Source organism: Rattus rattus, chromosome 4 (assembly GCF_011064425.1).
Source record: "Rattus rattus isolate New Zealand chromosome 4, Rrattus_CSIRO_v1, whole genome shotgun sequence".
NCBI classification, from domain to species: Eukaryota; Metazoa; Chordata; class Mammalia; order Rodentia; family Muridae; genus Rattus; species Rattus rattus.
The window spans coordinates 5226029-5253319 of record NC_046157.1 but is presented as its reverse complement, the minus strand read 5'-3'; the positions used below and the strand labels follow the sequence as shown (position 1 = coordinate 5253319).

Here is a 27291-nt window from a genome sequence, read left to right as displayed (position 1 = left end):
CCTTCTTGTTGTGCAACTGATGGCGTACACAACCCTTAGCAAACAGTCTTGCTTGCCGACTCTTCACTCGAATAGTTCAAAGTTTTTTCAAGTTTGGATCTGCCTGTACATAAAACAGCGTAACACCGGAAGGTAAGGAACGTATCATCAGATGCGATCAAAGAAACAAAACCCAGGCCGTCAGGGTTTTTTGTTTTTGTTTTTTTTTTTAACCTGTCAATACCCATTTTACATTTAATCTTAGCCAAGTGTTGTTTTTTTATGAAGAAGATGAAGTGAACAGGTTGTACACATCTGCATCCTCATGTTCTCTTCCCACCGTCCAGGTTTACACATCAGGAGTGCTCAGGAACTCATTGTTACAAGACTGAGGTAAAAGATGTGACGATTCTCGTGCTTTCTTAGTACTCACGCCTGACGTAAGGGCACTAGGGATGGCACACCGTGCTGCTAGTTTTAGTTCAGCAAGCTAGAGTCATTTGGGAAGGAGCCTCAACTGAGAAAATGCCCTTTACCAGCTTCTTGTGTTATCGGAGAGCCTGTGGGACATTTTCCTGATTAGCGATGGATGTGGGAAGGCCCAGGTCACTGTGGGCAGTGTCATGTCTGGACTGGTCCTGGTTGCTATAAGAAAGTAGGCTGAGCGGTTATGAGAAAGTTTACAAGTTCAAATTACAGAGTAAGCCCGTAAATAGCACTCCCATGGCCTCTGAATCAGTTTTCACCTCCAGGTTCCTGCCTTGAGTTTCTGTCTCGACTTCCTGGGTGACGGACTACAGACTTTGTGGCGGCGTTCGAATGAGGATGGCCTCGTAGGCTCATATATTTGAATGTTCAGCTCCAAATTGGTTTAGGATTCTTTGGGAAGGATTAGAAAGTATGTATGGTCTCATTAGAAGAGGCGTGTGGTGGTTTGAATGAAAGTGGCCCAGTAGACTCATAGGGAGCGGCACTCTTGAGGGGTTGTGGCCTTGTTGGAGTGAGTGTGATGTTGCTGGAGGTGGTGTGTTGCTGTGTGCGAGCTTTGAGGTTTCAAATGCTCGAGCCAGGCCTGGGGAGTGGGGGGGGGGGGGGAGAGGAGGGGGGGAAGGAAGGGGAGGAGAGGGGTGGAGGGAGGAGACTTTCTTCCTGCTTCCTGAAGATTGGGATGTAGAACCGTCAAGCTCTTTCTGTCAGCCTGCATGCTGCCATGATTCCTGCCCTGACAATAACGGGCTAAACATCTAAAACAGTACGCCAGTCCCATTCACAATGTCCTCCTTTGTTAGAGTAGCCACAGTAATGTCACCTCAACAGTAGGAACCCTGTCTCTGCTTCATGTCCGTGGGTCAGGATGCAAGCTCTTCCTGCCATGATGCTCATGGACTCACCCTCTGGAACTCTAAGCAAACTCCCAATTGAATGCTTTTTTTTTATAAGTTGCCTTGGTCATGATGTCTATTCTCAGCAATAGAACAGTATCTAAGATAAGCTGTGAGCTGAAATAAACCCATTTCTTCTCAACCTTCTTTTGGTCAGTATTATATCGCAGCAGTACAGAAACCCTAACTAAAACAGAAAGTAGGGCCAGAAATTGGGTGTTACTGTTACACACGGACCAGATTCTTTTGGGGAGGATATAGAAGAACTTTGGGCTGGGAAAGCCATTGAGTGCCCAGAGCTCTGGCTGTTCTATGAGAGCTTGGGAGATAATGTCAAGGGCAGTGCAGAGGATGGAGGCCAGCCCTGTGGAGCCTTGGAAGGATGCTAATCTCTCATTCTCTGTCAAAGCCATAGCATACTTTGAGTTTTTTTTTTTTTTTTTAAAGATTTATTTATTATGTATTCTGCCTGCATGTACTCCTATACACCAGAAGAGGGCACCAGATCCCATTACAGATGGTTGTGAGCCACCATGTGGTTGCTGGGAATTGAACTCAAGACCTCTGGAAGAGCAGTCAGTGCTCTTAACCTCTGAGCCATCTCTCCAGCCCCCCATACTTTGAGTTTTAAGAGTCTGTGGTTCTGGTCAGCTGGGGCTAAAGAATCTGTTGTGATGAATGAGACCAGAACCATTAAAGTGTAAGTTGTGCATCGCCGAGACAGTCAGCTCTGAGAAATTAGTGGTGATTAAGAAGAGCAAGCGTCGCTGAGGTAAAAATCTGTGTTTCCTCAAGGTCAGCATACAGAAGCTGTGGTTCAGAAGGCCCAACTCTGCATCTTGGGCTGGATTTGAACTTGGTAATATGCCGCCCAGGTAGTACTAGTTTCAAAGGCATGGAGACTAGCCAGTGTTTGGCACTTTGTGGCCCTCAAGAGAGTTTGGGAGAAGCAGTTGGTGAAAGTATGGCCTTGGTTGAGTCCAAGATCCAGGGTGAAAGGGTAATGGAGAGAAATTGAGGCTTGGGATCATGTGGCAGAGTCAGAGTCCCAGAAGACAGCCCAGAGAGCCAGTTGTTAGAGTGTATGACACTTGGTTTTTATTTTACAGGAGCTCACAGTTAGGAGACCTTGGGTAGTTTAGAGAAACCTTGCAATTTTAGATTTTGGATATTTTAAGGAGACTGAAGTTTTGGAATGTTTGAATTTGTAGATTGTGGTACCAAACCAGGCTGTGGTAGTTCATGCTTTTAATCCCAGCACTTGGGAGGCAGAGGCAGGCAGATCTTAGTGAGTTCAAGGAGTGAGCTCCAAGACAGCCAGGGCTACACAGAGAAATACCGTCTCAGAAACAACAACAACAACAACAACAACATCAACAAATAAAATAGCTTGAACAACTCTGAAAAGGTTAGAGATATTCTGCTACCCAACCTGTGTGCGTGCATACGTGTTTGTGTGTGTCTGCACTTTGGGGTCAATCCACAGCTCCTTATAACCCAGGCACAGTGATGCACTCTTGTAATCCCAGGACTTGGGAGGTAGAGGCAGGAGGATCAAATGTTCAAGTCATACTCAGTTACACAGAGGTTTCAAGGCCAATTTGGGATACACAAGACCCTGTTTTGAAAAAAATAATGCAAGAAAGAAAAAAAATTAAGCAAGAAAACCACAGAAGCAAAGAAAACTTATCACAGACTTAATTTTGCTAGAAAAATTTTTAGAAATTTACTTTCTTTTTTTATATTTTAAAAAGATTTTATTGAAAATTTTACATCTACAAAGATACAAAGATTTTTTTTTCAATTTTTTCTCCATCTTTATTAAATTGGATATTTCTTATTTACATTTCAATTATTATTACCTTTCCCAGTTTCCAGGCCAATATCCCCCTAACCCCTCCTCCTCCCCCCATTACCACCCTCCCCCAACAATCCCGTTCACTGGGAGTTGAGTCTTGGCAGGACCAAGGGCTTCCCCTTCCACTGGTGCTCTTACTAGGCTATTCATTGCTACCTATGAGGTTGGAGCCCAGGGTCAGTCCATGTATAGTCTTTGAGTAGTGGCTTAGTCCCTGGAAGCTCTGGTTGGTTGGCATTGTTGTTCATATGGGGTCTCAAGCCCCTTCAGCTCCTTCAGTCCTTTCTCTGATTCCTTCAACAGGGGTCCCCTTCTCAGTTCAGTGGTTTGCTGCTGGCATTCGCCTCTGTATTTGCTGTATTCTGGCTGTGTCTCTCAGGAGAGATCTACATCCAGTTCCTGTGGGCCTGCACTTTGCTTCATCCATCTTATCTAGTTTGGTGGATGTATATGTATGGGCCACATGTGGGCCAGGCTCTGAATGGGTATTCCTTCAGCCTCTGTTCTAAACTTTGCCTCCCTATTCCCTCCCAAGGGTATTCTTGTTCCCCTAGAGTGAAGCATTCCCATTTTGGTCATCCTTCTTGTTTTTTTTTTTTTTTTTTTTTTGGGGCTGGGGACCGAACCCGGGCCTTTCGCTTGCTAGGCAAGCACCTCTCCCACTGAGCTAAATCCCCAACCCCTTGGTCATCCTTGAGTTTCATGTGTTCTGTGCATCTAGGGTAATTTGAGCATTTGGGCTAATAGCCACTTATCAATGAGTGCATACCATATGTGTTTTTCTGTGATTGGGTTACCTCATTCAGGATATTTTCCAGTTCTATCCATTTGCCTATGAATTTCATGAAGTCATTGTTTTTGATAGCTCAGTAGTACTCCATTGTGTAGATGTACCACATTTTCTGTATCCATTCCTCTGTTGAAGGGCATCTGAGTTCTTTCCAGGTTCTGGCTATTATAAATAAGGCTGCTATGAACATAGTGGAGCATGTGTCTTTTTTATATGTTGGGGCATCTTTTGGGTATATGCCCACTAGAGGTTTAGCTGGGTCCTCAGGCAGTTCAATGTCCAATTTTCTGAGGAACCTCCAGACTGATTTCCAGAATGGTTGTACCAGTCTGCAATCCCACCAACAATGGAGGAGTGTTCCTCTTTCTCCATATCCTCGCCAGCATCTGCTGTCACCTGAGTTTTTGATCTTAGCCATTCTGACTGGTGTGAAGTGAAATCTCAGGGTTGTTTTGATTTGCATTTCCCTTTTGACTAAAGATGTTGAACATTTCTTTAGGTGCTTCTCAGCCATTCGGCATTCCTCAGCTGTGAATTCTTTGTTTAGCTCTGAACCCCATTTTTTAATAGGGTTATTTGTCTCCCTGCAGTCTAACTTCTTGAGTTCTTTATATTTTGGATATAAGGCCTCTATCTGTTGTAGGATTGGTAAAGATCTTTCCCCAATCTGTTGGTTGCCATTTTGTCCTAATGACAGTGTTCTTTGCCTTACAGAAGCTTTGCAGTTTTCTGAGGTCCCATTTGTTGATTCTTGATCTTAGAGCATAAGCCATTGGTGTTTTGTTCAGGAAATTTTCTCCAGTGCCCATGTGTTTGAGATGCTTCCCCACTTTTTCTTCTATTAGTTTGAGTGTATCTAGTTTGATGTGGAGGTCCTTAATCCACTTGGACTTAAGCTTTGTACAGGGTGATAAGCATGGATCGATCTGCATTCTTCTATATGCTGACCTCTAGTTGAACCAGCAGCATTTGCTGAAGAGGTTATCTTTTTTCCATTGGATGGTTTTGGCTCCTTTGTCAAAAATCAAGTGCCCATAGGTGTGTGGGTTCATTTCTGGGTCTTCAATTCTATTCCACTGGTCTATCTGCCTGACTCTGTACTGATACCATACAATTTTTATTACTATTGCTCTGTAATACTGCTTGAGTTCAGGAATAGTGATTCCCCCGGAAGTCCTTTTGTTGTTGAGGCTAGTTTTAGCTATCCTAGGTTTTTTGTTATTCCAGATGAATATGCAAATTGTTCTGTCTAACTCTCTGAAGAATTAGATTGGAATTTTGATGGGGATTGCATTGAATGTGTAGATCGCTTTTGATAAAATGGCCATTTTTACTATATTAATCCTGCCAATCCATGAGCATGGGAGATCTTACCATCTCCTGAGATCCTCTTCAATTTCTTTCTTCAGAGGCTTGAAGTTCTTTTCTCCCTCCTCCCCCCCCCCCCCGGGGCTGGGGGCCAACCCAGGGCCTTGCGGTTGCTAGGCAAGCGCTCTACCACTGAGCCAAATCCCCAACCCCTGAAGTTCTTATCATACAGATCTTTCACTTGCTTGGTTAAAGTCACACCGAGGTATTTTATATTATTTGGGACTATTATGAAGGGTGTCATTTCCCTAATTTCTTTCTCAGCTTGTTTCTCTTTTGTGTAGGGGAAGGCTACAGATTTATTTGAGTTAATTTTATACCCAGCCACTTTGTTGAAGGTGTTTATCAGGTTTAGTAGTTCTCTCTCTCTCTCTCTCTCTTTTTTTTTTTTGATATTTTGACTTCTTCCTTTCCAATCTGGATCTCTTTGACCTCCTTTTGTTGTCTGATTGCTCTGGCTAGGACTTCAAGAACTATATTGAATAAGTAGGGAGAGAGTGGGCAGCCTTGTCTAGTCCCTGATTTTAGTGGGATTGCTTCAAGTTTCTCTCCATCTAGTTTAATATTAGCTACTGGTTTGTTGTATATGGCTTTTCCTATGTTCAGCTATAGGCGTTGAAATTCCTGTTCTTTCCAGGACTTTTATCATGAAGGGGTGTTGAATTTTGTCAAATGCTTTCTCAGCATGTAATGAAATGATCATGTGGTTTTGTTCTTTCAGTTTGTTTATATAGTGGATTATGTTGATGGTTTTCCGTATATTAAACCATCCCTGCATACCTGGGATGAAGCCGACTTGATCATGATGGATGATTGTTTTGATGTGCTCTTGGATTCAGTTTGCAAGAATTTTATTGAGTATTTTTGTATTGATATTCATATGGGAAATTGGTCTGAAGTTCTCTTTGTTGGGTCTTTGTGTGGTTTAGGTATAAGAGTAATTGTGGCTTCATAGAAGGAATTCAGTAGTGCTCTGTTTCTATGTTGTGGAATAGTTTGGATAGTATTGGTATGAGGTCTTCTATGAAGGTCTGATACAATTCTGCACCGAACCCATCTGGACCTGGGCTCTTTTTGGTTGGGAGACTTTTAATGACTTCTTCTATTTCGTTAGGAGTTATGGGGTTGTTTAAATGGTTTATCTGTTGCTGATTTAACTTCGATACCTGGTATCTGTCTAGGAATTTGTCCATTTCCTCCAGATTTTCAAGTTTTGTTGAATATAGGCTTTGATGATTTTTTTGAATTTCCTCTTATTCTGTTGTTATGTCTCACTTTTCATTTTCTGAATTTGTTAATTTGGACACACTCTCTGTGTCCTCTCGTTAGTCTGGCTAAGGGTTTATCTATCTTGTTGATTTTCTCTAAGAACCAGCTTTTGGTTCTGTTGATTCTTTGTATAGTCCTTTTTGTTTCTACTTGGTTGATTTCAGCTCTGAGTTTGATTATTTCCTGCCTTCTACTCCTCCTGGGTGTATTTGCTTCTTTTTGTTCTAGAGCTTTTAGGTGTGCTGTCAAGCTGCTGATATATGCTCTCTCCTGTTTCTTTCTGCAGGCACTCAGAGCTATGAGTTTTCCTCTTAGCACAGCTTTCATTGTGTCTCATAAGTTTGGGTATGTTGTACCTTCATTTTCATTAAATTCTAAGAAGTCTTTAATTTCTTTCTTTATTTCTTCCTTGAGCAGGTTATCATTGAGTAAAGCATTGTTCAATTTCCATGTACATGTGGGTATTCTTTCCTTATTGTTATTGAAGATCAGCGTTAGCCCTTGGTGGTCTGATAGGACATGTGGGATCATTTCTATCTTTCTGTATTTGTTGAGGCCTGTTTTATGACCGATTATATGGTCAATTTTGGAGAAAGTACCATGAGATGGTGAGAAGAAGGGTATATCCTTTTGTTTTAGGTTAGAATGTTCTATAAATATCTGTTAAGTCCATTTGGTTCATGACTTCTCTTAGTCTGTCTATGTCTCTGTTTAATTTCTGTTTCCATGATCTGTCCATTAATGACAGTGGGGTATTGAAATCTCCTACTATTATTGTGTGAGGTACAATGTGTACTTTGAGCTTTAGTAAGGTTTCTTTTATGAATGTAGGTGCCCTTGTATTTGGAGCATAGATATTTAGGATTGAGAGTTCATCTTGGTGGATTTTTCCTTTGATAACTTTCCTTATCTCTTTTGATGAGTTTTGGTTTAAAATCGATGTTATTCGATATTAGAATGGCTACTCCAGCTTGCTTCTTTAGACCATTTGCTTGGAAAGTTGTTTTCCAGACTTTTACTCTGAGGTAGTGTCTGTCTTTGTCTCTGAGGTGTGTTTCCTGTAGGCAGCAGAATGCAGGGTCCTCTTTGCATATCCAGTTTTTTAATCTGTGTCTTTTTATTGGGGAATTGAGTCCATTGATGTTGAGAGATATTAAGGAATAGTAATTTTTGCTTCCTGTTATATTCATATTTGGATGTGAGATTAGTTTGTGTGTTTGTCTTCTCTTTGTTTCGTTGCAAAACGATTAGTTTCTTGCTTTTTCTAGAGTGTAGCTTTCCTCCTTGTGTTGGGCTTTACCATTTATTACTTTTTGTAGGGCTGGATTTGTAGAAAGATATTGCAGAAATTTGGTTTTGTCATGGAATATCTTGGTTTCTCCATCTATGTTAATTGAAAGTTTTACCTGATACAGTAACTTGGGCTGGCACCTTTGTTCTCTTAGGGTCTGTATGACATCTGTCCAGGATCTTCTGGCTTTCATAGTCTCTGGTGAGAAGTCTGGTGTAGGGCTGGAGAGATGGCTCAGCCGTTAAAGGCTAGGCTCACAACCAAAAATATAAGAGAAGTCTGGTGTAATTCTGATAGGTCTGCCTTTATATGTTACTTGACCTTTTTCCCTTACTGCTTTTAATATTCTTTCTTTGTTTTGTGCATTTGGTGTTTTGACTATTATGTGACGGGCGGAGTTTCTTTTCTGGTCCAATCTATTTGTAGTTCTGTAGGCTTCTTGTATGTTTATGGGCATCTCTTTCTTTAGGTTAGGGAAGTTTTCTTCTATGATTTTGTTGAAGATATTTACTGGTCCTTTGAGCTGGGAGTCTTCACTCTCTTCTATACCTATTATCCTTAGGTTTGATCTTCTCATTGTGTCCTGGATTTCCTGTATGTTTTGGGCCAGTAGCTTTCTCCGTTTTACATTATCTTTGAGAGTTGAGTCGATGATTTCTATGGAATCTTCTGCTCCTGAGATTCTCTCTTCTATCTCTTGTATTCTGTTGGTGATGCTTGTATCTATGGCTCCTTGTCTCTGCCTTTGGTTTCCTATATCCAGGGTTGTCTCCCTTTGTGCTTTCTTTATTGCTTCTATTTCCATTTTTAATTCCTTCACCTGTTTGATTGTGTTTTCCTGTAATTCTTTCAGGGATTTTTGTGTTTTCTCTCTATAGGCTTCTACTTGTTTATTTGTGTTTTCCTGCGTTTCTCCAAGGGAGTTCTTTATGTCTTTCTTGAAGTCCTCTATCATCATGACCAGATGTGATTTAAAATCTAGATCTTGCTTTTCTGGTGTGTTTGGATATTCCGTGTTTGCTTTGGTGGGAGAATTGGGCTCCGATGATGCCATGTAGTCTTGGTTTCTGTTGCTTGGGTTCCTGCACTTATCTTTCGCCATCAGGTTGTCTCTAGTGTTACCTTTTTCTGCTATTTCTGACAGTGGCTAGACTGTCCTATAGGCCTGTGTGTCAGGAGTGCTGTAGACCTGTTTTCCTGTTCTCTTTCAGTCAGTTATGGAAACAGAGTGTTCTGCTTTCAGGCGTGTAGTTTTTCCTGTCTACTGGTCTTCAGCTGTTCCTGTGGGCCTGTGTCCTGAGTCCACCAGGCAGGTCACTTGGAGCAGAAAAGTTGGTCTTATCTCTGGTCTCTGGCCTGAAGTTACTCCTCCGGACTGGGTTTCAGCGCTCCGTGAGGGCAGCAACCAGAAGGGCCTGCCCCACCTTCTCTCCTATCCCTGTGCACATGGGGCCCAGATGGCGCAAGGCTTTTCCTCTAGAGTCAGAAATGTGGGCAGAGAGTAGTCTCCTTGGCTTCCGAGGTGTATCTGTCCCTCTGAAGGTCTCGCTCTCCTTCCCGCGGGATTTGGGTGCAGGGAGCTGTTTGACCAGGTCCCTTCAGATCCAGGCGCAGTCTGGACCGCAGGGCACCTGCAGCTTGAGTGCCCCTATCTTCCTGTTCCCAGAGGCCCTATACAGTTTCCTCTTGGGCCAAGGATGTGGGCAAAGGTGGGCAGTGCTGGCAGTCCCTCCTGTCCTGAGAGCAGAGCACCTCTTCCCAGAAATGGCTGCCGAAGTCGATGCTGAAACCCTTGCTTTATTTTATAATAGAAATATCTACATGAACGTCCTTGATTTTTGTCTCTTGCTCCATAAGGTCTAAAATATTTGTTCGTGGAGTGAACCAATTTCTTTTTTTTTAAGTAGCAATCCGTTTCAAACTTAACTGTGCTTTAGTAGTGATCCATGTATTTGATTGTATTGCAGATTCTTATCATTTAGGCAAAAATGTTTCCTATTTTCCATTTGATAATCATTACTTGGAAATGTGTAGCTTCTGAACATGTGGGGTTTTGTCCTGGACTCTAAATTGCAGTGTGACTGCACACACTGCAGGACGTCTGTCTTAAGTAATGTGTAGGTTTGCTCTGTGGCAGCATGCAGTCCGTGCCACAGTATTCTGTGTGCCTGTGAAGTGCTGTTCTGTGTCCTTTGTCGTCAGCTATGTCCGTGTAAGTCAGACTGGGGTGTGACTCCTGCACACAGCCCCAGGCGTGCTTGGCGTCTGAGAGTACCCTTGTCCTCTCTCAGCCCGTCAGCTCTCTGTGTTTTTGCTTTTTCCCTCCCTGTGGTTGTGTGCACGCATTCCACCCACACCTGTGTCTAGCTCTCCTCCTCTTTCCACTGCTTCCTGTGTTTTAGACTCCACCCACTAAATTGTTTATGAAGACGTCATGGAAGACCCTGTTGACTCATTTGACATTTTGTGCTGTTTTCTTGAAATCCCGCCTCTCTTTCCATTGACAGGAAGTGAATGTGTTTCCCAGAACTGTGTAATTTCCTGATGCTGATAGACTTTTGGTCTGTGAATTAAAGCTGTTAGATTCAATTAACCAAACCTTACTCCTTTGTACAGAACATTCTGATGTTTGAGTTGGCCCTGTGTATTTTGGAAAAGAGGTACAATATACAACTAGAGACTTTGGTGAGGAGCATGGCGAGCCAAGTTCTGCACCACTTTGTCTTGACTGGGGGATCTCTTATTTATTTGTCACTGTCTCATAATTACTAGAAACATTTGTGACAGTGAGAGAGAGAAAGGGAAGAGGGAACTGAGGAAAGCACAAATTGCCCAGAGGAATACATGAGATGTGTCCAGGCCTCTTGGTCCACTCTCCCTGCCAGAAGTCCCACCTTGACTAAAGCAGCAGGCTTCTGTTAGTACAGTCAGCGAGTACACAGAAGCTGCATAGTTAGTGTCTGTAAAGGAACAGAACTGCTAGAGTGTGTGAGTGTGCGTGTGTGTGTGTGTGTGTGTGTGTGTGTGAGTGTGTGTGTGTGCGTGTGTGTGAGTGTGTGTGTGTGCGTGTGTGTGTGTGTGTGTGTGCGTGTGTGTGCGTGTGTGTGTGTGTGTGTGCTGTGTGTGTGTGTGTGCGTGTGTGTGAGTGTGAGTGTGTGTGAGTGTGTGTGTGTGTGCGTGTGTGTCTGCCCAACAATATCTGTCAGTGGAAGGGCCAGGAATCCAGTTGTTCAGTCCACCAGGCGGACATCTTAGTGGATCTTCAGTCTACATTGGAAGTGTCATTCTCTGATGTCAGAGAAGGGATTCCTTGGCAACAGGATGATGAGCCTACTGTGAGAGTGAGGCAAGCAGGCAGAAAACAAAAGCTCCCTTCATCCCTGTCGTTTTGTGGGGACTTCCACCAGAAAGTGTGGTCTCAATTTAGGGTGGGTCTTTTTACCTCAAATGATTCAATCGAGACTGACCAGTGCTTGGGTTGATTCCAAATACAGTCAAGTTGACAACCAAGATGAACCATCACGGGGACTATACATCTAGGACTGGGAATGTTGGGGTTCCTTGGGTGGGCAACCAGCTGACGAGAGAGGGAGACAGGACATCCTGGCTGTTACGGTTAGTTGGGACTGACTTTGAAATTTTGTAGTAGAAAACTAGCAATACCATTTTCAGTTGTCGTTGAAAGGATTGACTTTCAGAATATGACTCTCAGGAAAAAAGAAGATCAAATATTTGATTTTTAAAAATCATTTATCAGGCTGGAGGGATGGCTCAGGGGTTAAGAGCACTGACTGCTCTTCCAAAGGTCCTGAGTTCAATTCCCAGCAACCACATGGTGGCTCACAACCATCTGTAATGGGATCTGATGCCCTCTTCTGGTGTGTCTGAGGACAGCGACAGTGTACTCACATACATAAAATAAATAAATCTTTAAGGAAACCATTTACCTCTGTGTGTGGCTTTTTGTGCTCTTGCCTCCCTCTGTCCCCATGCTAGGGCTCATGTGTTCTAGGGAAGCCCCTACCTTAGACTACATTCCCAGCCCCTAATAAAAGACTTGGGTTATAAAAATATACGTTTTGAATGTATAACACAAAGAGTGAACCTAGTGCAAGGTGGGTTTCAGTTACTGTGTCAGCACTGGCCTATGGTAGTAACACTGGTACCGTTTAATGGGAGATCAAACATAGGAGAAGGGGGTGGAGGCGATGGGCCAGGTAGGAGAACTGTACTTTCCACCACATTCTACAAACCTAAAAAAACTGGTGTGTGTGTGTGTGTGTGTGTGTGTGTGTGTGTGTGTGTGTGTGTATGTTCTTAATAGAGTCTTAGCATGCAGATTTAGTCTAACCCCGTGTCCTAGGGTTTTCCAATGCTGATGGAGTGGTTTGCTATTGGTGTATTTTGAGTTGAGGTCAGCTGGGTTTGCCTCTCTCCTCTGTATTAATTTTCCTTACCTGTTCTCCCCACCACAGTTGGAATGCCAAGATGCCCTCGAAACAGCAGCCCGAGTTGAGGGTCTTTCCCTGGACATCTCTGTGCATTCTCATCTCCAAATTCTGGACGAGGAACATACGAAGGGGAAATACCACCATGGTTTAAGCGCCCTGAAGCCCTTCCGGACCACCACCAAGTAAGGCTTCGTTGGCTACTGTTTCATCCACAAAGCACTAAAAGCAGTTTTGAAATCTCGGGCCACAGTTGAGGACAGCTGGGGAGGACCATCATTTGTCAAGAACTGTTTACCAAGGTGTTTTCCACTTATGCTCAGCCTCTCTGTGTGTGTTGACACTTGACGGTTGGATTTCTCCTCTAGGCACCAGCACCCAGTGGACAATGCTGGCCTTTTCTCCTACATGACCTTTTCATGGCTCTCTCCTCTGGCCCAAGTGGTTCACAAGAAGGGGGAGCTGTTAATGGAGGATGTGTGGCCTTTGTCCAAGTATGAGTCTTCTGATGTGAACTGCAGAAGGTAGGCGTCTCTGGTCCACCTTATATACTGGGTGCTAGGCCTGAGCTAGTGGGTGGGCCAGCAGCATGGAGTCTAAGGCTTCCCATACCCATGAAGACCCTCAGCTGAGGGCGGGCAACCTGTGGACTCTCCTCCCTTTGCCGTATCTCTATTTCCCTCTAATTGTGTTTTAACCAAGGGCTTTCTCTCTCTCTCTCAGCCCCACTTCTAGAACTTTCTGAGCCTCCAGGGAGATTTTGTGGCTGCCCTGTGACAGAGTACATTTTTGGTGGTAGCTGACTGTCTGATTAAAGTCTAGTTTGCAGTTTTGCATTTTATCACAGGATCCTTCAGAAAGGGTTGGTGACCTTGCACAAGGAAGATTCTATCTGCAAACTTTATTCAGGGAGAGATCTTTGAGGAGTGGAAGGAAAGACTCCTGCTCCTCTCCTGTTTTGTATTTCTAACACTCCCTTTTGGGAGTGAGTACGCTTAGGCCAGGATGGGAGTTTTCTGTACAAGATGGAGGCTGTGCGCACAATTTTAAGGGAGAGCCTGTGGTGGCGGGAAGTGGGCTCGGGTGCGTCCCTTCCCCGGGGAGATGTGTAACACAGGACATGTGCCCTTGTTAAGACTAGAGAGACTGTGGCAAGAAGAGCTGAATGAAGTCGGGCCAGACGCCGCCTCCCTGCGAAGGGTTGTGTGGATCTTTTGCCGCACCAGGCTCATCCTGTCCATCGTGTGCCTGATGATCACGCAGTTGGCTGGCTTCAGTGGACCAGTAAGTTCTGACCATCCTTTCTGAACACCTCCAGGCCGGCCACGGCCAGCTCTAACCCTGTTTTTCTGTTGCAGAGGTAATGATCGTTTTGAGCTAGTTAGCAGCCTTAGAGATGCTTCTGGGCTATTGCACAGGGTCAGTGGATTTGGGAGTGAATGGTGGCTTGTCAGCTAGGCTGTTAAGAACAAAGAGCTGCAGAAGAGGAAACCGCTGGCTTGCTGTCCTGGGGCCGCAGGAATCTGAACTGATCCGGGTCCCGCATAGCACCTGCCTGTTGATTAGAGGCTACTGTGAAGCAACCTCCCAGGACAGCCATGTCTTGGCAGTGCTTTGAGTAAGCTGAGCGTTGTGTGGCAAGGGCTAGCAAGCCTCCGCTGGCGACGTATCAGATGCCCGGAGGCAGAGTTGCCATGTCTACTGACTCTGTAACGATCGATCCCTAAGGCTAGGAACCCACCAGGGTTTTTGACAGTGCCTTTCCAGCTTTAGATACAGTGTTGACGTGGCAGACTTGGGCGGCCACTGTGGATGAGTGCAGTAGCTAAGGGAGTTTTGGGCAGGAGTTCTCAGGGCATCCTTCCTTGCATTTCTGTGCTGTCTGACACTTGAGATTGTGATTGAATTTATTCTCTACATATTTGCCTTGAGGCATCGGACCGGTAGTACTGTTTAGACTGTGCATTTCCGTGTGTGGGTAAGCTGGAGGTTCATGGTGGGTAAGTATGTGTCCAAGATGCATGGTGACTAGGTGAAACTAATTCACACTTTGGAGGTTTTTTTGTTTTTTGTTTTTTTGTTTTTTTTTTTTTATTTATTTTTTCTTCTTTTTAATGTATGATCTTTAATAAAAAGTTTTGGTATTAGGTTTCTTAATTGACCGACTAACACTTTCATATACGTTTTAACTAAAAGGGACCATGTAACTGAAGTGTTATTTAGCCAAAATGGCACATGTTCCACGTGTTTCAGAGCCAGCATCCCCCAAGAAGAGCTTCTGTCATTGTGTCACTACAGAGCTGGTGGTCGCTCTGACGCTTTCGCCTGGGTAGTACATCAATAATGGGCTCTCTTCACTCTTCGCCTCTTCCTTAAAAACAAAAAGTCCTGGATGGCAGGGATACAGCTTTTACTCCACAAAAAGTAGTGGCAAAATGCGTGCTCACCTTGGTCGGTGTCTTGAAGGTCGTTCCTTTAAGCATCTGCTAAGTTCTTACTCTCTCAGTTCTGATGCAGCAACCAGGATGCTAACATCTAGAGAGTGCTTCTAGATGGCCTTGGAGAGCTGGGTGTCTGTCTATAACAGGACGGGTGGCACATTCCCCTCTGCCGCCGTTTTGGGAAGAACCCCGGGAAGTCAGTAGGCCTGAGAGAGCTGTGGGCTCGTCTGCTGTCTCTTTTTGTGAAACAGATGTAGGAGTGTAAACAATGCAGACGTCTTTTTGGAACCCTAATCCCAATAAATTCTTTTTTTGACTGGAAATTGGAGAATCGGGCTGGTTTTGGAAAAAATAAAAAAAAATAAAAAAAAAAGAAAGAAATTAACATTAGCAGGGTGTAAACTTGTGAGTCTTTCTGAGGAAATCCAGCGTTAGATTTTGCACATTTTCTAAATTGGGCATGATTTTCAGATTGGCTCGTCCTGTTACCCTAAATTGTAGACTCCATATGTGGGACGTCCCATTGGGTCTCGTGCACAGAACAGATGGGACACGGTCAGGTTGTCTTCATGTGCATTGTTTTAAAAAAAACTTGGTCAATTGATGCTGACCTCAGAAGAGTCTGGCAACCAGCGCTCTATGTAGGTGCCTCAGGACCAAGAAAAGTCTAGCACAGTGCCAGCACTTATAAGGGTGTAGGCCTTACTCAAATCACTACCTTTATACAGATGCTTTGGGGGCCTTCTTAGACCAAGTCAGTTTTAGAAGTCCAGGTCTGAAGAGTTCGCACCCACCCTAGACTTGCTGGAGACGGCTGCCTTCTCAGCGCCATCTCTTCGTGAGTGCTAACTCTGCTGCAGGCCTTGTGGGGAAAGGGTTTTGGGAAGCCTTGAGAGAGGTAAGTTCCCACCCTTCAACCTCTCTCCAGCCACGGCATGCTCGGTGCTGTCAGGATCTGGACTTGGGGGGAGTATCTGTAGTGGGACCAGTGACAGAAGCTGTTCTTCAGAATTTTCAGGATGGCTGTTATTTCTGCGGTCAGAATGAGAGAGTCAAGCTGGGCAGAATCTCTCGCCAAGAGCTCAGGTAAGGTAATGTTTATTCACTGGGAATGCCTTCCCCAGTAAGACAGCTATGCTGATAGTCTCCAGTTTTCCTCCCAATGAACTTAGAATAAATGATAAACTCATAACTTAAAAGACACACCTGAATGTGTTTGGATTTTTCCTGAAAACCTGCTTTTCTTTCTCCCATACAAGCTCATTTGAAATGTCGTTGCTTTTTAAAACCCTGTGTTGGATACTTGTTACTTCGTTCATCTTTCCCCCCTGGAACGTTTTGCGTAGTGTAAAACATACCTTTGTCTTTTACCTTCCCTTCTCCTCTCCGGGAGGGGCTGATTGCTTACCCAGTGCTGCGAAGGGGGCACCCTAAGGTATAGGAAGGAAGGAGCCCAGACAACACCCGCTGCCCTCGGAGACTGCTCCACACTGCTGCCACTGTGTGTGGGAAATGCTTCACCACAGGAAGAGAGGCTTTGGCCTCGTGACCCAGTTCCACATTTTGGATGCATACTGGAAAAGAAGCCAATCTTCTTGCTAGTTAATCTATGCAGTGAGGGCCAAACACGGGCTCTAAAAATTCTGCTGGAGGGGAAAGGGTGGATTACAGTGGTTCTCAGAATCTGAAATCCCCTATGTGATCAGGTTATTTACCTAGTAGACAATTTGGTATTAAGTTTCTTTCAGAAAAATTGAAAGAGACTAATTGCCCCAGAAATCTGGCTTCCGGAATTCAGCGATAGGCACTATAGGCTGATACATCTGCCTCTGTTGTATATGCCGTTTAGTATCTTCCAGCTGCAGACAGGACTCCATGCTGTAGGAACCAGGGTAGATGGGTGCATGGATTAAATTTCTTTTTTTCCTTTAAGGTGGGCACTGGTTTGGCTTTCCTTTGTTATGGTTTGGTTTGATTTTTGCCAACATCAATTTTAGCTACCAGTACTCGAAAAGACTCTGAAGGATGCCAGCGCCTTGCTCAGCAGGCCTTGAACCTTGCAGTCTGTCGGGAGCAGTGTTTCCTCGCAGCTTAGCATGCGAACAGCACTTGCAGTTTTAAGCAGGGTACCTCTTTAGGGAAATTTTAGTTTAGCTTTTTTTTTTTTCCTTAATCTTCTTCCTTTAGCAGCAAGGTCTTTATTGCTAGAGAATCTACTCCATTGCAGCCTCAGGATTCCCACCTTGGTGAAAGCTGCCGTCCTGATGTACTCTACTCCAGACTCTGCCACGTATTTCCTCTACTGTGTACAGTTACAAGTGGGAGGCCGGCCCATCTGTGTGATGGCTATCCTTGTATGACTCTGTATGTCCCCACCAAATGTTCCCGATGCCCCTGCTAATGTACAGTGTTTGTGAGATGCTCTTTGAAGATGGTATCTTTAAATATAAATATATATATATATTTCATTTTCAATAAAAGCACACTGCTTCCCACTTGCTGGTATTTACTGCTGTTGCTGAATGTGCCTGTGTGAGTGTGTGCTCCGGCGTTGCAGGACCTCAGAGCTGGAGGTGACACTCGTGGTTCTTGGGGGCTGGCTGTCTTCCCTCCCTGCAGGTGGTGTTAGACATACGCTACCTGAGGTAACATGTTTTTGTTTTTGAGAGGGAGTGGGCGTGGGGAGGGCCAGAGGGAGGGTCTCTGGAGTTTGCTGGCTTGCACTGTTTGCTCTCTTCTGTCCTATTAAACTGCCCGTGTTTGTTTTCAGGGATGTTTTGCACTCCCCACTCTTCCGTACAACTGTAGGTACACTGTTCCTTTTTATCAAATAAAGCACGTGTGAAAGGGCACAGAGAAAGGTCTTGGTCTCATGTAAAGAGATGTAGCCATGTGTGAAGATACTGGAATAAGGTCAATACATTACCTTTGGATGACCATGTGTTTAGAACGGATCGCAGCTCACGGACAGGTTTATGTTACATTAGAAAGAGTAATGGTCATGGTGGCGCCCTTCAGGAGAAAAGCGAACGGTCCCTCTGCCCTTCACCTGTGGGCAGGTTGCCGCTAACATTTGGTCCAACCGCACGATCTTTCTTTGTTTGCACACCGGTCACTGCCGGGGAGCAGCCTGCTCTTTCTAACCTAACATAACACTGTGGCATCGTGTGGGGTTACCGGGGGCGACGTTGACTGTGGTGTGTGTTTCTCCCTGTAGGCCTTCGTGGTGAAGCACCTCTTGGAGTACACCCAGGCAACAGAGTCTAACCTGCAGTACAGCTTGCTGTTGGTACTAGGCCTCCTCCTGACAGAAGTTGTACGCTCCTGGTCACTTGCACTGACTTGGGCATTGAATTATCGCACTGGTGTCCGGCTGCGGGGGGCTGTCCTGACCATGGCATTCAAGAAGATCCTGAAGCTAAAGAACATTAAGGAAAAGTCCCTGGGGGAGGTGAGCCTCGAACCCATGCTTCGTGCCAGGGCAAGCCGGGCATGCTGTCCGCCTGACTTCCTCTGGTCCTTGACCTCTCCCCTGAATATAGTGACCTGTGTCCTACAGGCTCCCTCACTCTTTGTCATATCTTACAGCTCATCAATATCTGCTCCAACGATGGGCAGAGGATGTTTGAAGCAGCCGCTGTGGGCAGCTTGCTGGCCGGAGGACCCGTTGTCGCCATCTTGGGCATGATTTATAATGTAATCATTCTAGGACCAACGGGCTTCCTGGGATCGGCTGTCTTTATCCTCTTTTATCCAGCAATGGTGAGTGGGCCTCTTGGCCACATCGTGGTAGCTTCTTCATACGGGATACATACAGCACTTGTACTGGGTCACAGACAGGGGATAGACGTCTTCTCAAGGAAGGTAGTTGGAAAAGTCTGATGCTATACAGTGCTCAGTTCACATGGGCAGATTTTGGCTTGGGAGGAAGTAAGCCGTCATTCGCCTAAAAGACATGAGCCCTGTGAAGGCAGAGTGAGTCCTGGTGGAGCGGACGGCTCCACATGAACCCACCCTGAGGTATCACAGGAGCTACTGGTGCTGACATGACTGGCCTGATTCTACCACAGTGGCGCCAGTGTCTGTGAGATCTGACCAGTAATTGCCTTCATCACCCTACAAGGAGACGAGAATTAAATATTTTCTAACTCCAGAGAGAGGTCCCTTTAGTTAAACAACCATGTGAAGTCAGGTTTGTCTCAGGAACAGGGCCTGTTTGGCTGAGACTATTACGAGGCAGATCCAGGGGGCTTTGGTCTGACAGGGGGCTTTCCCTTCCAGATGTTCGTGTCACGGCTAACCGCGTATTTCAGGAGAAAGTGTGTAGCCGCCACAGACGACCGTGTCCAGAAGATGAATGAAGTTCTCACCTACATTAAATTTATTAAAATGTATGCCTGGGTCAAAGCGTTTTCTCAGTGTGTTCAAAGTGAGTTTAAAGACTTCCCTTGTGTATGTGGTAGAGGGATTTTGGATTCTTTGGGTCTGTTCATTCATATACTTTACTTCCTAAGCACACTAGAAACCAGACTTCTGATGCCTAGTATCTTCACATAGAACCTTTTATGTTTAAAAGAGATTTCAGGGATTCGAACCTGGGAAACTGATTTTGCCCCAGATGCCATGGCTAGCTAGAATAGTATGGACACATCTAGCTATCATAATGTATGCAAATCTTCCTCTTAACCAGTGCTTGGTTTTTTGGCCTGGCTAAGACGTGATTGCAGAAGGCCCTCTCAGTTGATCGCTAAGAGCCCTTCTCTTCTGTGCTTGTATAGGTGCCAGAGATAGTTGTGTGACCCTGAGGGATGAGCTGGGGCTTCAAGAAGCCTGGGCTCAGCACCTTCCTCTGTGCCCTGCTAGGGATCCTTTTGTCATCTTTTAAAGCGACTGCTTTAGTACAGTGTTCTCAGTGCCGGCTCTACTCACAGCGCAGGCATAAACACGTGAAGTGCACTTGTAACACACGCCTGTGAGGTAACCAATGTAACACCGGCACTTAGACACGTCTGAACCTGAGTAGGAAGGCAGGGCCTTAGAAAGAGTGGCATTTAAGAAGGAGAAGCTTTACAAAAGAATATGTCTAACCTTAATTTCAGTGAGAAGAATATTTGGGCTGTTAATGGATTCAATGACATAGTAACTGACTATAAATGTTGTAAACAGCAATAAAGTTTTAAATTAGAATAAAACGTGTTCTGTGAACATCAAGGCAGCTGGTTCGTTTTCTCAGGAGCTTATCCGGACACTGCATCTTGTAAGGTGGTTGAGCTTTCCCAGAGCAAATAGTGAGCACTAGCCATGTCCGCAAAGGAAGCTGCCAGGTGTAGGTGCAGTATAGTGCTCCCTTCAGTGAAGCCCAGTAGACGTATACGTGCCAGAGGCAGGGCCAGACTAGTAGTGTTGTAGCTTTCTTCCTGAGTCGGTCCATTCCGGTTGTAAGGATAGAATCGATGGTCCTACGGTGGGGGCTGTGCAGAGCTTACCTAGCACGTGTGAGGCCCTAGCTCCAACCTACAGAACCGACAAAAGCAGAGCCGAGAGCCCATTAAACTGGTTTCTTTTTCATCATTGGTACTAAAGCGTCTTCTAAAAACCTGTCTGTATCTTAGCAACATGGCACTTGGGAGGCTGAAGAGGGAAAACGTACATTTCAGGATAAGCCTAGACTACATAGCAAGACCTTGTCTTACACAGACAAAACAAAAACCAAATACAAACGATGTATTTGTTTGGTGGTGGAGTAGCAGTGTCCCAGTGTGTTTTGACTTGCTTTGAGGATGGGCTGCTTTTTAATAGAAATCCGAGAGGAGGAGCGTCGGATCCTGGAGAAGGCCGGGTACTTTCAGAGCATCACCGTTGGAGTGGCTCCCATTGTCGTAGTGATCGCCAGCGTGGTGACGTTCTCCGTCCACATGACCCTGGGCTTCGACCTGACAGCGGCGCAGGTGAGGAACAGAAACATTCTATGCGGAGCTCGTGCGCTCCTCTTGTTACTTCCTTTGGGACCGCTACCAAGACTCGGCCATTTCCTTCCTTCATGTTTAAGTTGAGAAGTGGAAGAAGAGCACACAGTGTCTTATGCGGGAATAACGTGGCCTTTTTCAGTCAGTTCGGGTTTGGGTTTAGTTTTGTAAATATAGATGAACCTGTGTTTCATGTTTATTAAGAATTTTAATTGAAGTCTCATTCAAAACGAAACAAAATAAAATAAAAACGTGGGCTAGAGAAATAGCCCAGAGGTTAAGAGTATATATTGCTCTTGCAGACAACTATAATTCAGTTTCCAGCATCCATAGTAGGCTGCTTGCAACCATTGGTAACTTCAGTTCCAGGAGCTCCGAGGACATCACATTCATATGCACGTACTCTCTCTCTCTCTCACTCACACACACACACACACACACACACACACACACACACACACACACACACACACACACTCTCATAATTTAAAAATGAAACTTTAAAACTGTGATTGAGGCCGACAAGGTGGACACAGGCATTGCCACCGAGTCTAATGGCCCGAGTCCAGTCATTAGAACACACATGGGGAAGGGGAGAGCCAGCTCCTTCAAGGTGTTCTCAGACCTCCACACATGCACTGGGACACACCGAATGTACCCGCACACAAAACAAATTACTTTAGCGTGACTGCTCGCACTAACGTTTGATAGTTACAGCCTTCCCTCCACCCGGAAGGAGCATGGTGTCGCCTTGGCTACTGTGTGACCTCGCAAGGCTTGCTCTCACCTCTCTTTTGTATTTTAAGGCCTTCACAGTGGTGACTGTCTTCAATTCCATGACTTTTGCTTTAAAAGTAACACCATTCTCAGTGAAGTCCCTCTCTGAAGCATCCGTTGCTGTTGACAGATATAAGGTAAGTGGTGCCTTGCCCGGCTCTGTATCGGGAGCTGCCCTTGGTACAGCTTGCTTGCTGCCTGTATTCTGAGAGTCCACATAGGCCAGCTGCACCTGACTTTGGCTTGCTTAGGAGGTGGTAGATTCAACTGAATCAAGGGAGGAGAGTAATGCCCTTTAAAATGAACGTGCATTTCATCTCTCCCGCTTGGTTCTGGGCTGTGTTCCCTCTCCATAGTGAGCACTTCCGCCAGGCCCAGCATGGACCGCATTGTCATTTACTGAGCTTTCAAATGGCCTAAGGTAGACTAGTACAGCCAGGTGTCTGCCGGGTACCCCCCCACCCCTCTCATGCCTGCTGCCACTTTGATTGGTTGCTATGCTGAGTCCTTTTGATATTTCTTTTTCCTACCCAGTGATTGCCACTACATGAGGCAGGGAATGCAGTGACATGGAAATAGTCATAAAACTAGATCATGTTGAGAAGTACAGTTAAGTAAGTATCAGCTCCTTTCCTTGCGTGGTTAGTTGGTCAGACCTTTTTGTGTTCTTTGTACCTTCAGAATGACACAACCGTGCGACACAAGAGGGGCTGACGTGGGAGGGGTGGAGGGAAGTAGATACTTACTTGAAGGTGGTTAATACTCAATTCCCAAAAAGGAGAAGCACTGTGTGGGCTGGCGTTCATCGATAAGGCCTCACGCCTGATGGCCTTCCTTGGCCAGTGTGGTGAACATGGGGACAGTTCTGGCGGCATGAAGAGTTGAAGCCCCTGGGCTGGAAGCATGACTCTCACTACCTTAGAGGCTCAGGAACCACAGTGCGCTGCCCTGCAAAGGAGGGAGTGGTTTGCTGGGATTTCTCTCAGCTTTTTCCTTTTACACTTAATCAGGGGACTTGCATTGGGCCAAGAAAAGTATTCCTCCAGAATGTCCCCCTTTCTCTTGTATCCTCCTCCTCCTCCTCCTAGCTGCTCAAAGGACCAGAGCCAGGGTCACATAAGACTGATGTAATGACAGTCAGAGCTCCGTCTCTCTGAAGCCACAGTGTCCAGTCATGGAAGAAAGTGAAAGTTCTGACCAAAGCACCCCCTGTTTGTTTCCATATCCTTGGTAGTGGATGGATTTTGTTGAGTTTTAGATAAGAACTAAGGGAGGAAAGATAGTTTTGTGACCTTGTTTTTGAATTGTCTCCTTTTAAGTGAGTACAGTGTTAACTGGTAGACTAGGCATATTTATACTGATAAAATAATTTTACATTTTTTAATGGGAGTCCTAGTGTAACAGTGTGTTGTGTTATATCTGGCAGCTCTCTAATGAGCGAAAGCGAGCTGTGTTTCCTCTTTGGTTTGTTAGAGGCGTTTGTTTTTGAGACAGACTGGCTGCTAACACACGGTTCTCCTGCCTCAGCCTCCTTGGTACTGAGGTTACTGGTTTACACCTCACCGTGGGGCAAGGAAGCACTGTCAGTGGGCAGCATCCCAGTGGAAGGTGAGGTTTGTGTGTCCTGTGCTTCTGGGACACCGCTGTCCTGGCAGGTGCACATCTCAGTTGATCCGAATTCAGGTGTTGTGAGGCCCTTGTCTGTCTCAGCGTGTCAGGGCCCTGGGAAGCCGGAAGGAAGAGCAGGGTGGCTGTGTTCTCCAGTACGCACCACTGTTTCTCTGAATAGTTTATAGACGCCTACACTGTCTCCATCCTTTTTAAGGGATCTTTAGGGAGGGAAATGGTGGACCTCCTGCCCACACGTGGGTTTGCTCCATGATGGGGATCAGGATGGTTGACAATATTTCAGCCCCGTCTCTCAGAAGGCTCTGAATATATGAGCTCCACAGCCACTCATAGACAGGAGCTTCACCTAAGCTTGATGACACATGGGGGTTTGCAGGAATAGCCACTGTGATCCCAGCTCTTGAAGGTGGTGACAGGACGGTCAGGGCTCATGGCATTCTCAGGTGCCTAGGGCTACATGAGATCCTTTCTTTTTTTTTCTTTTCTTTTTTTCGGAGCTGGGGACCGAACCCAGGGCCTTGTGCTTACTAGGCAAGCGCTCTACCACTGAGCTAAATCCCCAACCCCGAGATCTTTTCTTTTTACCTTTTAGGATTTATTATAATTTTTTTCCTTTACTTTTGAGATTATAATTTCTTCCTTCCCTTCCCTTCCTCTAAACTCTTACATATACCCTTCCTTGCTCTCTTTCAAACTTATGGCCTCTTTTTCCCCCCACTAATTGTTGTTCTATACATATATGTATATCTGTATGTATGTGTATGCACATATATATGTTCCTAAATACGTAAATACAGCTTGCTCAGTCTGTCTAGTGTTCCTTACGCGTGTGTGTTCAGAGCTGGTCATTTGCTATCAGATAACCAGTGGAGGGGGAGGGCTCTTCCCCGGAGAAGACTTTCTCTTGCTCTCAGCATTCCTCAGTTGCCCGTAGGGTTGAGCTCCCCACCCGATCCACGTGAACATGCCTTTTCCTGTCCTTGTTCAGTTCAGTAAGACCCTTTCTGAATTCTTCTTAAAAGCAGACGCCTAGGTCCAGCAGAGAGAGGGAAATAATACACCCTGTTCAGCAGTCCTTGGGAACTTTAAGCTAGTTGGGATATTTAGTAATTGAGCAGAGTCTCATCCTGCAAGCCATCTTTTCTCTAAAGATTTTCTAATGTGTTAAATTAATTTTTAAAAAGCATTCTGAAAGTCTTGCCACAATACTGCTCTGTAAAGATTTCCTGGCTTTAGAGGGGTTCAAGTATAGCTAGAAAAATCAGAATTTTAGATCTAACTTTGGAGACTCTTTCCTGTTTGATACTACATTTTTCTGCCCTTTGAAACAACTCAGTAGGACTCTGGAAGTGAGTGGAGAGAAGATTAATTCCCCTCCCACAGGGCGATTCTTGGGGAGGTACCTCCTGTCCACACAGGCCCTTAGGTCAGGTGATTCCAAGCCCAGCAATTGAGCAGGCACCAGTCTCAGTCTTGAGAGGTACCAGGCCCTGGGTGAGGGCAGTGTGCAGGCATCGGCCCTATAGAAGTGGTCTGGAAGGTTCCTGTCATGGTGATGCCTGTGTAAAGGGTCAGTGTCCCTCTTGGGTTTTCCAACTGGTACTCTGGAACCTACAAATTACTGTACACGGGGCGCCATATCCCTATCAGTTATGAAATGTCCTTTTGTCCACATTAGACCGGCAGGAAAAGCAGGGTTCCTTAGTGTGTAACCTAGCATAGAGGGTTGGGTCAGGGACGAGGCCCTGAGACCCCTTGTCAGCCCTGAGGTGAGGCCACACTAATGAGCTACCTTTTGCTCTTCAGCTTCCTTCCACTGTATAGCCTGATGTGTTTTGCTACGTGAGTGTACGCCATAGGCTTGTCTCCCTGGTCTTGATCCAGTGTCTCATCTTTGCACCTCTCTCACAACTCCTATCAGAGTTTGTTTCTAATGGAAGAGGTTCACATGATAAAGAACAAACCGGCCAGTCCTCACATCAAGATAGAGATGAGAAATGCCACCTTGGCATGGGACTCCTCCCACTCCAGTACACAGAGCTCGCCCAAGCTGACCCCCAAAGTGAAAAAAGACAAGAGGGCTCCCAAGGGCAAGAAAGAGAAGTCGAGGCAGCTGCAACATACTGAGCACCAGGCGGTGCTGGCAGAGCAGAAAGGACACCTCCTCCTGGACAGTGACGAGCGGCCCAGTCCGGAAGAGGAAGAAGGCAAGCAGATCCATGCAGGGAGCGTGCGTCTGCAGAGGACACTCTACAACATTGACTTAGAGATCGAAGAGGTAAGCCGCCTGCCTGTACCCTGTCCGCCCGCTTCAGCACTGACTCCTGCGTCCCCCACTTGACCCTGGCAGGACCCTTCCCTGAAGCAGAGTATTCTGGCCGTGAGCAGCTTCGAATCAAGAGGAGGCTGGGCTCTGATTCCGAAGTGAGCAACAGGACCAATAACTTACAAGGTGCTCGCTTTACTGATAAGGAGGCGAAGCACCGAGGTGGACCTCTCTGTTGGCGTCTGGCGGTGGTGGCTGTTCTAATTAAATCCACTGCTGTAACCACACGGGCTCCTTGTTAACACCACACCGCACGTCACAGAGAATTTGGCATTTAAGAGGTATCCTCAGTGTTGCCTTTTACACGTCTGTCTGCAGGTGTGTACACACGAGCACAGGAGCCGGTGGGGGGCAGAGGACAGGGTCAGGCTCTCTGGAGCTGGAGTTACAAGTGTTGTGAGCCGCCTGACTGATGCAGGGTCCTTAGAAAAAGCAGCGAGTGCTCTTAGCCACTAAGCCATCTCTCCAGCCACAACCGTACTGTAATAAATCTTTTAAATATCAGCGAAGGGTGATTCGGGTATATAATATCATAGTTCAGCTAGTGTAGACATGGACTCTCGAGATCCTCTTAGAACACAGATTTCAGGTTGAAGACATAGGATTCAAACCGTGCCTGGGAAGTAACCCCAGGCCTAGAGGACCAGGTCATCCGGGGGACCCGGGAGGACATTCACACGTTCACTCAGTGGCTTTTCCTTTAAAGTGCCAGCTTTACACCAAGTCCTACTGAAGGACTGAGAACAAACACGGCAGCAAAACTGCACAGCGAGAGCCCCCTTTCTGGAGTTTACGGCTCCAGCGGACAGACGCAAAGAACAAGCAAGTGACGCACATTGTGTCAGGTCGTGATGGGGACCATGCTAAGGATGGCAGCGGAGCTGGGACAGGGACTGCTGTGCTTGCGTTTTTAACACGGCGTCCAAGGAGAAGACCGCATTCAAAGAATGTGTTAGGCTTGGTAGTTCATGTCTGTAGTCTTGGTTTGGGGCACGCTGAGGTAGATCACTATGACTTTGAAGCCAGCCTGGATACATAGCAATACCTTAACCAAAAAGGCGGTGAGAGTGGGCATGGCAGGTAAACAGTAGTACCGGTGAGAGAGGGGAGGAGAAAGGGAAGGGGGCAGAGATCCGAGGGAGCGAGTCATGAGACCGTCCAGGGGAGAGGGTCATAGCTAATGGGCAGAAGCAGAGAGCAGAGGCTGTCCCTCAGGAGTGTGTGGTCACAGGACCAGGATGACTGCGGGAGATGACGGCCGTGAAGATGCAGAGCAGTGGGGCCGAGCCTCCCACGCACGACTCTGACTTCAGCCCGAGAGGAGAAAGGATGACAGAAGTGCCTGTGACTACCTAATGACCTGCTGGGCTCAGAGGAGTGTGCAGAGAGACAGGAAGGAAAGGAGAAGAGAGAGAACAAAGGGGCTGCCCCTCTCGTTCTAGTGCAGGAGAGAGATGGGAGAGGGATGGCGACAGCGCTGGTGAGAAATGCTCATCTGCAGTGCTGGAAGGAGGCAACGGTGCAGCAAACAGCAATTGGCTGGGGGCACCCTGGGCAGATCCAGGGGTGCACTAAGGAGACGGCAGAGAGCTTCCTGCTCTTAGCCGTGAGCAGGTGGTCACCTGAAACTGTCGGTGTGGTTTATCAGCCACAGGCCGTTGTGGTGTTTATTTCACTCTTAGCAGCAAGCTCACTCGATGACTATTACTGATTACTGCGGCTGCCCCACTGTGCCACTAGTCAGCTCTTTTAGAAAATGGCTTCTCA

At 45.9% G+C, this 27291-nt stretch overlaps 1 protein-coding gene across 1 annotated transcript in view; it reads left to right on the top strand.

Annotated features, from left to right (window-relative positions):
• Positions 1-27291, top strand: part of Abcc5 (ATP binding cassette subfamily C member 5) — a 92114-nt gene that overhangs the window by 15077 nt on the left and 49746 nt on the right. Inside the window, exons 3-11 of the mRNA XM_032899948.1 lie at positions 12413-12570; positions 12754-12909; positions 13522-13669; positions 18044-18277; positions 18415-18588; positions 19108-19255; positions 20626-20774; positions 21599-21706; positions 25120-25476. Coding sequence (XP_032755839.1) covers positions 12413-12570; positions 12754-12909; positions 13522-13669; positions 18044-18277; positions 18415-18588; positions 19108-19255; positions 20626-20774; positions 21599-21706; positions 25120-25476 — 1632 coding nt within the window. The remainder of the gene's footprint in view (positions 1-12412; positions 12571-12753; positions 12910-13521; positions 13670-18043; positions 18278-18414; positions 18589-19107; positions 19256-20625; positions 20775-21598; positions 21707-25119; positions 25477-27291) is intronic.